This window comes from Ceratosolen solmsi, unplaced genomic scaffold (assembly GCF_000503995.2).
Source record: "Ceratosolen solmsi marchali unplaced genomic scaffold, CerSol_1.0 scaffold27, whole genome shotgun sequence".
Classification (NCBI taxonomy): domain Eukaryota; kingdom Metazoa; phylum Arthropoda; class Insecta; order Hymenoptera; family Agaonidae; genus Ceratosolen; species Ceratosolen solmsi.
The window spans coordinates 3,299,018-3,312,011 of record NW_011948426.1 but is presented as its reverse complement, the minus strand read 5'-3'; the positions used below and the strand labels follow the sequence as shown (position 1 = coordinate 3,312,011).

The window sequence follows — 12,994 nt, the reverse complement described above, 5'->3', positions numbered from 1 at the left end:
ATTTTAAGCCTTGCCACTCTCTGGTTGTGACTTCTTTTTGATGAAATGTCAAAATTTAACATTTGATCATTTTTGTTTTTGTTTTTAATTAAATTATACATTATTTTCTGGATTCGCAATATTGGATATTTTTCAAAATTAATAATATGTTAAGGAAAAAATTTGATCCTCATTCTAACGATTAAGAAATAAATATACATTTTATTCTGTGATAAGAAAAAATTATTACAGTGTAAAATATAAAAAATTAGAAAAGAATATGAAAAGGAATATAAATGTCTTTCATTGTTCAATATTAATAATTTTCAATTAATTTCATCAATCATTAATTATAAAATTTATTATATTTTCATTCTATTTCTCTATTTTATCTATATTGATAGTACATTATTATTTTTAATTATTTCTGGATTCAAATTTCTATTAATTTGTAATCATATATTGTATTATATTATTTTCTTTTGTATATTTTTTTATTTTATATTCCTACAATTACACATTTTATATAAATTTTACAATATCCTTAATCGACAATAAATTTATTTGTGTAATTTTTAACACGCATTAAATTAAAAAAGCTATTTGAAATAGTTCACATTTTCTATGTATTAGTAAATTAAAGTTACATTTTACATAAAGACAATATAGCGTACCAGAATCAGCCAAATAATTATAAAATTATTTTCAATTAAAGTTATTATTTAAGAATTATGTAATTCAATTTTTACCAAATTAATTTAAACTATAATGTAGTTGTAAAATATGTGTTGAGACATTCCATTAAAATTCATTATATTGTGTGATTTTATAAGCTCTTTCAATGAAATTATAAAATCACTTGATTTATCTTAAGGCTTAATTAATGTTTTGACAGAATAAATCAAATACATAAATTATGTATGTAACCATCAACGGTAATATTTTTTTCTATTTTCCAAACATTTATTATTTTTATTTATTTATAAGCTATTTTGGATAATATTTATGTTTTTAATGATGACTGAATTTATAAAATTTTTAAAAACTAGGCAATCGGAAACTAAATTTCTTTTTCTTCAAACCAATAACCAATAACCGGAATATAAAATCATTTAGCTTATATAAGATGTTAATAATTATTAATTTGTCAGCAAAAAAGCCATGCAACATGTATAAATCTTTGCATTGTAAGCGAAAACACATTTCATTCAAAGTTCTTTATTTGCAAGGACGTAAGAATAATAATAAATATTGCGATTTAATTCTAGGCAACTTCATAGGCACAAAAAACATTAGTACAATATAAATTTGCATTCATACGGATGTACATAGAACTTTTGCAATTATTTTTAAAAGATATGCTAGCAATATACTGTAGTTAAAAATATGTATTTCTATGTCATTATTTTACAATTTTACAATTTTATAATAGAATTACAAAAAAATGCTTTTAAAGACGAAATCACTAACTAGTCCTTTCAGTAAGAGATTGGTTTCAATAAAAATAGTGGCATTCGATAAAAATTATATTTGATGCAACATGTATACTCAATTTAATCAATTAGTTAATATATGTTTTAAATAAGTTGCCTGTAATTAGTCTAATTGCTGAATTTTAATTACTTTATAAACTTTTAATTAATAAAATTAATGTAAATTAACACACTCAAATTATAGATATAAAAATATTAAAGTCGATGAAATTTTATAAGGATGAATGGAATCGATTTTATCCCAGTGAACATGATTAAAAATCAATTGCCCAATTAATTTATTTTATTTCTCTCTTATATAGAGTTAAGCATAGAAATTCATTCGCAAATTTTCACTCAGAGTTATTAAAAAGTTTAAAAATGTTATACGATATTATAAAAAGGGTATGATGGTAAAAAAAAAGATGAATAAATTTATATTCTTTTATGAAATAAATTTTAATAGAAACAAAATATGTGAAAATTGATTTTGAACAATTATAAAATAAACGAAAATAACAAGGGAAGTCAATACTAACTAATGGACTACATTCAACTAGGATATTTGCAAAGATTTTTGTACAATGAGAACAAACGATGAGGTAATTTAAAGATTTTATACAAAATAGTAAATTTGAGTCGACGATATTCCAAAATATTTTGTATATGCGAAATAGCTTTTGATTATGACAAAAGTTGTGAAAATCTTTATATGTGCTGAAATTCATTTTAAAATTATTATTGAATTCATCCTTTCGAAATTATTAATACATAATCCATATTTTTGTAATTATAAAACTAACGGAACTCTTTTAAAAAATTTCTAAACAATATGATAAATAATTGTGACATTCCTGTAATAAATTATAAAAAATGTTTTATGTTTTATATTATATAGTAGTGTAAAGCAGAAGCTTGAACTTAATTTTTATTTAAAAATTAAGGGAAAAAAAACTGTATTTTGATTCAAATTTATTTAACATTAGTTGTGAATATTCTATAATTAAAATCAGAAATGAAAATGAAAACTAGATTTAATATGCAAAACTTTACATCTCTACATTCTTAGACAAATAATTAATAACAATATCTAATTGTAATATACGATATAATTAAAATAATTAATATTAAATAAGTCTTGGAACATGATAGTAAACTATGTTAATCTGACGTTTGTAATTAATTTCATGTTTTTTCAACTAAAATATTGCACCATTCGATATTATTAAACAATTATAAGTACAAATAGAGTATTCTGAGTAAGCATAAATCAACTATAAATCATATAACTAAATTTTATAAAGAATTACAAAACTTATGAAACTTAGAAATATATGATAAGATTATAAATAAATCAAAATTTAATATAACAAAATTTTAACTGTATTTCTTAATCAAAGTATTCAAATAAGTACATATATAATTGTTATTACTGGATCCTCTGTGATGTAATGTATTGTAAATTTGGCCTACTTTCTAAAGTTATTGTCAAAATTACTCAAATCGAAAATTGTTAAGTGTATAAAAGGTAGTTGTATAAATTTATTCAACTAATATTTTCTAATATTATCATTATTATCATTATTATCATTATTATTACTAGTAGTAGTAGTAGTATAATTGTCGTTACTGTTATTGTTCTTGTTAAACTATTACGGTAGGATTCGAATGTTTCGTTAATTGTACATAAACATGTCATGTACATTCCATGAATTAAGTGTATTGTTTTACGTCTTTAATCTTTCGTACTGTTACTAGTTAATAATTTTTTATTGTAAAACATTCGAATGAAATATAACAATGTTAGATTACATGTACTTCACGTTTATTTTAATAAAATTTATGATATTTTGATATAAGATCTATACTTTTTTGTACTGTTTTATTAATCTATTCGATCGATGTTTGGTACCCCATCCTATTTACATTTCAGATTCATTTGGAGTGAAAAATTGAAATTATATCATTGACAATATTTTCTCAATGATTATATATAATGTATATTAAACATATAAGAAATTTTCATATAATTTTAAAAGTATATGAACTAATTTACTTAAATATCATAATAATGTTGTCAATAATGGAAAAATTAAAATATGCTTTTTTCAAAGCGTTAATTTTTATATTAATTTTATCAATGATATAGGAATAAATAATGATATTCAAAAAGTACAGGATAATAAATGAAAAACATTTTAAACATCTTATATATATATATATGTTATAAGCGTTTAAGAGTGAAAATGTATTTATCACTGCTATTTTAATCAGATAGAATTTTTTTAAACATGTATATTATATTCTTTATAATCATGTACTGTATATTGTTTATTAATATATAAATTTCTTCATCCGCTAGTCATATGACATTAAATATATTTTCGATATATGAACATATAATATAACATTTTGATAAAAGAAAAAAGATACAAAATCAAGTTATTTTATGAAATAAATGTATTCTATACTTTAAAAATAAAACTGTATTATAAAAATATTTTATAAATATAGATTTATATTTATGAAACTCTAGTTACTTCATTAACAATTTTGCTTAATAATATTATTTAATTTTTGTAAAAATTTTAATTTCACATAAATTTGTATTATCATGTTTTAACAAATAAATTAATAATATTAATTAATTATTAAAAAATGTATATAATTTTCTAATATAATTTATTTCTAAAGTATTTATTCAAATATTTTTAAAACTTATTGCCTATTTGTTAAGACAAAATTTCTATTAAATACAAGAAGAGATCGAACAGAATAAAGTCGATATTAAAAAACTTCATCATTAAAATTTCATAAGCGATCGTACATATATTTTATAAAGGATTATAAGTAGTCAACAAATTAAAATATAAAAATATAATGCAATTTAATTTATTGTAATGATGAAATCAAGTGCATTAAAATTACCATCATACATACTGTTTTTTATATTAATTTGCATTTAAAAATTATGTGTTAGTTTATTTTGAATATTATTAAAGTGTCATGTTTTAATACCATCGTAAACATTAGCAATAAATATATATTTCAAAATTTTTCGGTCAATAGAAGCTGAAATTATATGTTTATAGTGATTAGTAATGTTAACGACGATCGGTATTATGGGCTGTTGTATCGATTTATCATAGTTGACATGAAATAATTATTTGCGTATTATATATGATCATATGATATTCTCGATATAAATTATTTAATATTAAAGAACCATTATTTCAAATACATTATGAGTGATGCTTTAAATAGGTTTTACACGTATGAAAAATTAATAAATAAAGTATTTAAAATATTGTTTAACGTGCCAAGAAGCAATTGTTTTTCATAAAAAATGTTCAAAAACTTTATTGTATTTTATTATATGATACATATTAAATTAATCGTATATTAATTTCAATATTGAACAATACATGCAAATATAAGGTTACTCTTTGCTTTACTTTCTTGCAATTAAAATTATTACTGTCTATTATTAATACGTTAATTGCTATTATTAATAATAATTTATTTAGTAATGCTTTGCAAGCCTAAATTGGTAAAACCGATCTCTTTTTATTACCAAAAAGCTATAACATTGTAATAACAAAGATTATATAGCTGGCTAGTAGTAGCAAAGCGTTGGTAAAAAAAGTAATTAATTTATTGCTAATCATCGACACGACCACATATTTAATATATAATATAAATAATGTACAATGCAGATTTGCAAACAGAATTTGACTGAAAATTTTAATCTGAGATAAGGATTAAGATTGGTTTCCAGCCGATGTTTTTCGTTAATATATATGAATTCAATTTATGTTAAATGATCGAGTTTAATTGTATTGTTTTTCAAGTAGATAACTATTGTTTAAACATGTACAATAATTTACATATTCAGTTCGCAAAATTGGTTGGCTTATATTATTTATATCATTTGTATGACCGGAAATATATATATGTAATCTTTTGCCATAGTAGAATACTACACGAGTGCGTTGATTTTTCTTTTTTTTTTTGAGTAACAATCTATAGAATGTAAAAATAATCTATAGAAATGGAAAACGTCTATAGAATGTAAAAATAATCATTTTTATATAGTGGTGGTGATTAAATATAAATGATTAAATTTATATTTTTAGAATATAAGATTAAGGATAAGTTAATACAGTATAGGTATGACGTCATCCCCAAATAAATATATTAATATAAGCTTATCTGAGAATAAAATATATCATTACCAAATATTTATCTGTGAATTTTTTCTTAACTTTGTGCAGCTTGACAGTCAACAATTGGATATATCATGAATAAGGTTAGAAATACAAATTGATATTTGCCAAAGTAATTAATCTAAAATACATTTTTTATTTCACATTATTGTTGTTTATTACAGGCAGAAAAAAAAAGGAATTTACCGTTAATACTTATAAAGATTTTAGCTATAGATATCAATTTGACAGATCAGTTTGTTAAATCAATTGAAAGAATATTAGCTTTTAGGCAGCTCAAAAATCATTACCAATTACTTGAGGTAAAAATTTAGAGATCAATTGTATTATGTAAGTACAGTAGATTCTCACAAATAATTATTACACAGATTTCCTGCCATGGATTACTTTGGATTCCATGTTGGTGTGCTTTTATTTGGATGTTTAATAATAAAAACTTGTATCAAATGCAAATTAATTTATTCTTAGGTAAGTATGTGAATTTACCTTATATCGATATATATTATTATATTGTCCTCATTTATTTGTATGTTAATGATAAATAAATCAAGTTATTTAAAAAGTATGTTTGATATTTCTTAATTAATATTAAATTTACATAATTTTTGTTTAGGTTTGCTTCTAGATATTGGATTAGTTGCTATAATAAAAGCAATTACTAGAAGGCGCAGACCAATAAAACAGGATGAATTACTTGTTATAGGTCCTGATAAATTTTCATTTCCTTCTGGTCATTCGTCAAGAGCATTTTTTATTACTTATTTTTTCTTAAATAATTGGCCGGTGAATTTTATATTTGTAATACCGTTATTATGCTGGAGCATAAGTGTTTGTATTTCAAGGATTCTAATGAGAAGACATTATCTTCTTGACGTTATCGCTGGTGCATTATTAGGTATACTGGAGTCATATTTTATAGGTCTTATATATTTAGAAAATGAAACTTGTACACAATTAATATGGTGGATTACTGATGAAAAATTAGACGGAGGTGAATATCATGTATAAAATTTTATATAAATTCTATTTTTAATAAATTTTTAACTAATTTTCTATTATTAACAATATCATGCTATTTACTTATTATTTATTGTTCAAGATTAACAAAGTGCCACAGTAATAAATCTATATGCTGGATATCAGTGGAAAATTTTGTTACAGTTATTAAAATTATTACTATATTTTTATGAAACAAAAATTTGAAAATAAATTAATTTATTAACTTTTTAAAAGCACTACCATTAGTACCCATATAGAAATTTAGTATTCTATTCATTTAACGGAATGCTCTATATCTGTTAGAAATAGATTAATATATCTTTAAAAATATAAATATACTGTCATTTCTATTATCTGCTATTTTTCATTTATCACAAACAATTTCTAATAAATTAAATATCTTTAAGTAATTATAAATAAAATATTAACATTTGAAATATAAAATTATCATTATTAATATATTAAAATTTAAAATTCTTTTGTTTACCTTTGAGCTGAAAGCAACATATTCTTTAAGTAATAATACAGATTTTTATGTTTTTCACAATATATATATTTCATTGAAAATTTACATGCTTCTATATAAATCTTATAAAATACAATAATAAATTTCAAAGTTTTCTTACAAATTTGATTTCATTTTTAGATAATTGAATTATAAATATCTAAAGATTTATATAATAAATGTCTATTTATAATGAATGTGTTTTATTGAATTTTTCTTTTTTATACTGTAGATGATAAAAAGTAGCTAAAACTAAAAGAATTCCTGTAAAGTTAATAATTATACCGATCGTAAGAACTTTTTCTAAATATATTGATTATACGATTATTATATATTAATTAGTTGGTATATTTTCTACCAAAAAGACATGTATAAGCATTGTTTTAGAAAAACAATATTTATCTATCCCAAATTATATTATTACCTTCCCCCTAAATAGAAAAGCTAAGCGTACGATTGACTTGAGAATTTTGTCTATACGGCTTGGAAAAATTGAAAATTAATCATAATCTGTCTTGAACTTCCCTTCTTGTCATCTATTTCTTATTGTCACAATGAGTAAGATTATTTAATTCGATTTAAAAAAATTTTTGTCTAAACGTCAAGTGCATATTATGTAATTTTAATTATTTGACTGCAAATGAACGCAACCTTTAATAGAGTTAGATAAGAAAATGGCCAATAAGTAAAATTAACAATTAACTGAATAAATTTTACAGGAATTGACTCTACATTCGACGTTTAAAGCCGAGGCGAAAATAATAATTTGTGGAGTATTCATAATTCAAGCTTTGATGTAACTTTTTTTTACACATATTATAAAGTGTCGAGGTGGAAAGTGATGAAAGACAAAACAGTTTCCCGGTTAAAAATAATGTTCAAATGAAGAAATAAACAAATAATTATATTTTGTTTGAATCAAGACGATAATCTATTTGATTTACGATCGGCTATTTATTAAGATGGAAAATAATTCGTTGTACGGAATGAATGCAGATTTAGATTTTTCTTAAAGCCATAAATTTACCAATTTTCATTTGTCAAAACGTGACTTAGAAATCTATTCTCACAAATATGATTTTTAATTGTGAAACTACAAAATCATCCGCCGATTTTTATTCGATAGTGGTTAAAAAAATATTATCACACCTTAATGTTAAATGTTTATTTTTTGTTTAAAAAACTAAAAGCCAATGGCATAGCGTATAATTTTTAAAAGCCCAAGTTCAATAATAATGTTTGAAAAATTATATTCAATTTAAAAATATGGACACTTGATAATATATAATAATAGTAGAAAATGATAAAAAAAAAAAAAAAGAAAAAAGACATAGATTAATATTATTTATAATAATTTACAATTGTTTTCACATTTTATTTAAAATTTTTAGGTAATAACGATATTATAATTTTGAATTCAAAAAATGTAAATAGTCGATAAAAATTAAGGAAATATTTGTTAAAAATATACATAATTAATCATCTTTTCTCTCTCACTACTTTGATGTATGATTTATTTAGATTTCATCATTCGTTTCCAATTTTCTGAATGTATCGATCGATAATAAAATTTATAGACCAGCTGATCCAGATCAAGACATTATCTACAATATGGCGGCGCTAATGAAACACGAGTGATCTTGTTTGCTCTCCGTATTCCCTTTCTAGCAGACTCCCTAATTAAAGAAATAAAATATTGAATAGGCTAATTCGCAGAGGTTCAATTAATTTTCTTAGAATATTATTAACATTGCTTTAAAAATTCGAAGATACGTAAATAAACTGTTGAAATGCCACCGAAAAAAGCTCCGGCACCAAGTAAAAAAACGGAACAGAAGAAAAAAGAAAAAGTTATAGAGGTAAGTTTGCAGACGTACTCTACCAAAAATGTGTGCACATGCCGATTAGTATTTCAATTAAAATTTACAATATTTATTTATTTTTTTCTACCTTCTCATTCACTCTTTTATTTTTCATTTCTTATCTTTATTGTATTTGACAACATTTATTATTTAAGGATAAAACTTTTGGTATTAAAAATAAAAAAGGTGCCAAGCAACAAAAATTTATTCAACAAGTAGAGAAACAAGTTAAATCCGGAGGTATTCATCCACGTAAACTAGACGATCCTAATGTTAAGAAGCTTGAAAAGGAAAAAAAATTAAAGGAACAGCAAGAGTTAGCCCTAATATTTAAACCTATACAGCATCAAAAAATCGACAAAGGTTCCTCTTTTCTTCTAGAGACTGTAAGAAAATTAAGTAAAAGATCACAATTTATTGATAATTATGAATTTCTTCAGGAATTGATCCAAAATCGGTCGTTTGTACATTCTTCAAACAAGGACAATGCACCAAGGGTGATAAATGCAAATTTTCACACGATTTAAGTATAGAAAGAAAAGCAGAGAAACGATCACTGTACTGTGACGTTGATAAAGATGCAGATAAGGAAACGGATACTATGGACGATTGGGACGAAGATAAGTTAAAGCAAGTTGTAGAGAAGAAACACGCGACTGGTGGAAACAGACCTACAACTGACATCGTATGTTTTATCGATTATATAATAAAATTTCTTTTGTATATTTGAGTCGTCGAATAATTTTTTCATAATTTTTTTTTTTTTTTTTTTTTTATTTAGATTTGCAAACATTTTTTGGAGGCTGTAGAGAAATCCAAATATGGTTGGTTTTGGGAATGTCCATCTGGTCAAAAATGTTTTTATCGTCACGCTTTACCACCTGGTTTTGTCTTAAAAAAAGACATTAAAAAAGAAGAAAAGAAAGATGAAATATCGTTAGAAGATCTTATTGAAAAAGAAAGAGCTAATCTAGGACCGCATCAAGTAAGTACATCCATTTATTATTAAATATACTTATTTAGCATTTTATTATGGAATAGATTTTAAGCTAATTTATAAGAGCGCGTGAAAAAGTTATAAATATTGTAACCCGATTTATTTTATAATGTTCAATTATTGTTCAAAATTTAACTATCATTAACTATCTAAACATTTATAAATAATGAAAATCGTGATAATAAAAAAATATTTATAAACAAACAGTTGTCATTGTTAAATTAATTATAATTTCTGCATATTTTTATCTGCTTATTTTTATTTAATAACAAGAGCGTTGTTTTATTTTTAATAGACAAAGATAACCTTGGAGACTTTCTTGGCTTGGAAAAAGCGAAAACTAAGAGAAAAACAGCAACAAGCTATTAAAGAGGAAGAGAAAAAACGAAATGACCTTAAAGCCGGTCGCCAGGTTGGCATTTCTGGAAGAGAAATGTTCTACTTTAATCCTGATCTTGCTGCTGGTGATGGTAAGAATTTTATTTGTACATGACTTATACATGACTAAGGGCAATAAAATAATACTTAGTTAAATGTTACAAAGACATAACATAATGATATAATTAATTATGACAATGAGAACTATAATAAATGAAATAATAACGAGTTAATGAATTGTTTAGGTTCAGTAGATGACGATGGTGATGAAGCGATTGTACATTACGATCGTGAAGAAGACGAAGAAAATGTAGAATATCGTGAACTAGATATAGATCGACTTGTGTTAGAAGCAAGCCAAGTTGATACCACTGGAATATGTACTGTAGCAGCTGAACATAACAACAAATTGAAAGATTCTAGTCAAGTCTCTGATTTGAAGGACAATGTTAATAACAATGAAAGTGTAGTGCCTGGTAAAATATTTTTGCATCTTTTATATTAGCATTTTAAAAAGATTAGGACTCTAAAATATAAATGCTACAAGAATATTAAAGCTTTAAATTATAAATAAGACAGAATAGCAGTAGCATTCGTATTTGATATTTTCACTAATATAAACTTATACAATGTTATAATAATTTGATTTAAAATGGATTACAGTTTTACAAATTCGTATATATTTATTATGTAATTAAATTAGTTAATAATTATTATTATTAACTATTATGAAAAAATCATTTACGTCTTTTAGTGTCCTAAGCTTTGCGAAATAATCTTTATTAATTTACCGTATAATATTAATTTTCATATTAATTTATTTTTAAAACAGTTGGAGATCAAGCCATAGCTTTAACCATCAATGAAACTCTCTTTATGGATGAAGATTTAGAGGGCATTGAAGAAGAATTAGGGGATCTGGATTTGGAGGAGTGATCCAGATATCCCCCAATTCGTTCTCCTCTTTATCTAAAGTTGGCTAAATTTGAGCATTTTGTGGCCTTTTATTTTTTCCTCGTCTGCTCAATGATTGACTTAAAGTCTATATACGTTTGCAATGTACAAGGTTTTGCATAGTACTTTGCACTCGTACCTTTAATTGATATTATTCAGCAGCTGGCATATGCAATTAGCGTGAATAAATGCTCAATACTATAAATAAATACTGATTTTCAGTACTATATTTTTATATTGGATTGTATTTTCTTGCTTGTTCATTTATTCTACAGTTATTTTCAATTATTAACACTGTATTGGTTAATTTTTTTTCCTGATGAACTATTTTAATTCAGATAAATTTACTCAATTATAAGAAACTTTATTATTCTTATTGTTAATTGATATTTTTATAATTGATATATTATTGATAACATGTTTTAAATTTATTTTATCACTCAAATAAAGTTTTGAAAATATTTTCAATCTTCATTTCACATTTTGTTATTACAAGTCAAGAAGGTGCCGCTTTGCTTTTCTGTTACTTCATTTTAATATTATATTTGTTATCCATTCATTGATTAATTTTACTTTTGAATTATGGAAAATGATATTAAATAAAATAGTACACCAAACGCATTGAAAAATGAAATGAAAAAGACAAGTGAGAGAGATAATTGTGAGACCCTAAGTCCTATTTATTTATAACCAACCCATGTATCAATTAATAATTACAATGAAGAATATGTCATGCTTAAACAAAATGACATAATCGTTACAATACGTACAAAAAAAAAATTACAATATGTATAAACCATGAGATACTATACATAATCCATACATTTGTATACAATAACAAAATAATTCTAAATTTAAGTAAATATTAAAACTAAACAAATTATCCTCTCCTGATAAATAAAACTATTTCCTGTTCTGAATTATTAAATTTACAGGATTATTTTAAACATTAAAATTGAAACACAAATTGCACAAGCGGTATTATATATTTAAAAAAAAAATAAGTTTCCACTTTCATAAATTTCTTCTATAAACATATCAAAACAATTGAAAAATATAATATATATGCGCGTTTTAAAATTTATTTTAATTCCTACTTCATTTGCTGAACCATATTACATTGCATTAAAAACAATCAACTATAACTAAATCGGAAATGAAATCTCCCATTTAATATATGTATATATAATTTTTTAAACAAAATATTTTAATTATTATATATTATTATATAAGCCATACTTTATTATGCTTGTGTTTTAATAGTTTTATTCTAAAACTATAGATATTTATGTTATTTATTATTAATTAATTCGCGAATGACTAGTCAATAAATGAATTTATATTATTTTTTAAATTTTTAAAGCAATTCGTAATTTTGCATATTTTTTGTGTAGCATATAATTAAAAAAAAAAGATTTTTAATTATTAAGAATATAATAATTTTATATAATGTCTTCAAATCGCTTCACCAAAAGCATTTAATTTTTTTGTTTTTTTTTTTCATAAATTTAATGCTAGTTGCGTATTTAATTTACGTTATTAATTTTAAGATAAAATATGCTTAAAAGGGTTGTTAAAATGCGATATATTAAATTACAAAACCTAGCACATCATTTAGAAAT

At 23.0% G+C, this 12,994-nt stretch overlaps 2 protein-coding genes across 3 annotated transcripts; both read left to right on the top strand.

Annotated features, from left to right (window-relative positions):
* Window positions 1-5,618: 5,618 nt before the first annotated feature.
* LOC105363157 (probable lipid phosphate phosphatase PPAPDC3) lies at window positions 5,619-6,855 on the top strand. 2 transcript variants are annotated; one of them, XM_011500777.1, is made up of 5 exons: window positions 5,621-5,760; window positions 5,842-5,979; window positions 6,046-6,145; window positions 6,291-6,668; window positions 6,777-6,855. In XM_011500777.1, the coding sequence occupies exons 1-5, from the start codon at window positions 5,752-5,754 to the stop codon at window positions 6,779-6,781; spliced, it is 630 nt and encodes a 209-aa protein (XP_011499079.1). In that variant the 5' UTR covers window positions 5,621-5,751; the 3' UTR covers window positions 6,782-6,855. The 2 variants fall into 2 exon arrangements, with proteins under 2 accessions (XP_011499078.1, XP_011499079.1); XM_011500776.1 differs by lacking the exon at window positions 6,777-6,855 and having other exon boundaries at window positions 5,619-5,760; window positions 6,291-6,685.
* A 987-nt stretch (window positions 6,856-7,842) lies between these two features.
* Window positions 7,843-11,607, top strand: LOC105363155 (zinc finger CCCH domain-containing protein 15 homolog). The gene is made up of 8 exons (XM_011500774.1): window positions 7,843-8,022; window positions 8,761-9,040; window positions 9,199-9,406; window positions 9,484-9,728; window positions 9,825-10,028; window positions 10,336-10,510; window positions 10,664-10,894; window positions 11,251-11,607. The coding sequence occupies exons 2-8, from the start codon at window positions 8,972-8,974 to the stop codon at window positions 11,352-11,354; spliced, it is 1,236 nt and encodes a 411-aa protein (XP_011499076.1). The 5' UTR covers window positions 7,843-8,022; window positions 8,761-8,971; the 3' UTR covers window positions 11,355-11,607.
* The last annotated feature ends 1,387 nt before the right edge of the window (window positions 11,608-12,994 follow it).

Bases quoted from the DNA above. Each gene is read 5' to 3' on its own strand.
- LOC105363157 (XM_011500776.1), top strand. The intron at 5,980-6,045 runs GTAAAAATTTAG...ATTATTACACAG, and splicing joins ATCATTACCAATTACTTGAG to ATTTCCTGCCATGGATTACT. The intron at 6,146-6,290 runs GTAAGTATGTGA...ATTTTTGTTTAG, and splicing joins GCAAATTAATTTATTCTTAG to GTTTGCTTCTAGATATTGGA.
- LOC105363155 (XM_011500774.1), top strand. From the start codon at position 8,972: ATGCCACCGAAAAAAGCTCCGGCACCAAGTAAAAAAACGGAACAGAAG. The intron at 10,511-10,663 runs GTAAGAATTTTA...TGAATTGTTTAG, and splicing joins TGATCTTGCTGCTGGTGATG to GTTCAGTAGATGACGATGGT. The intron at 10,895-11,250 runs GTAAAATATTTT...TTTTTAAAACAG, and splicing joins CAATGAAAGTGTAGTGCCTG to TTGGAGATCAAGCCATAGCT.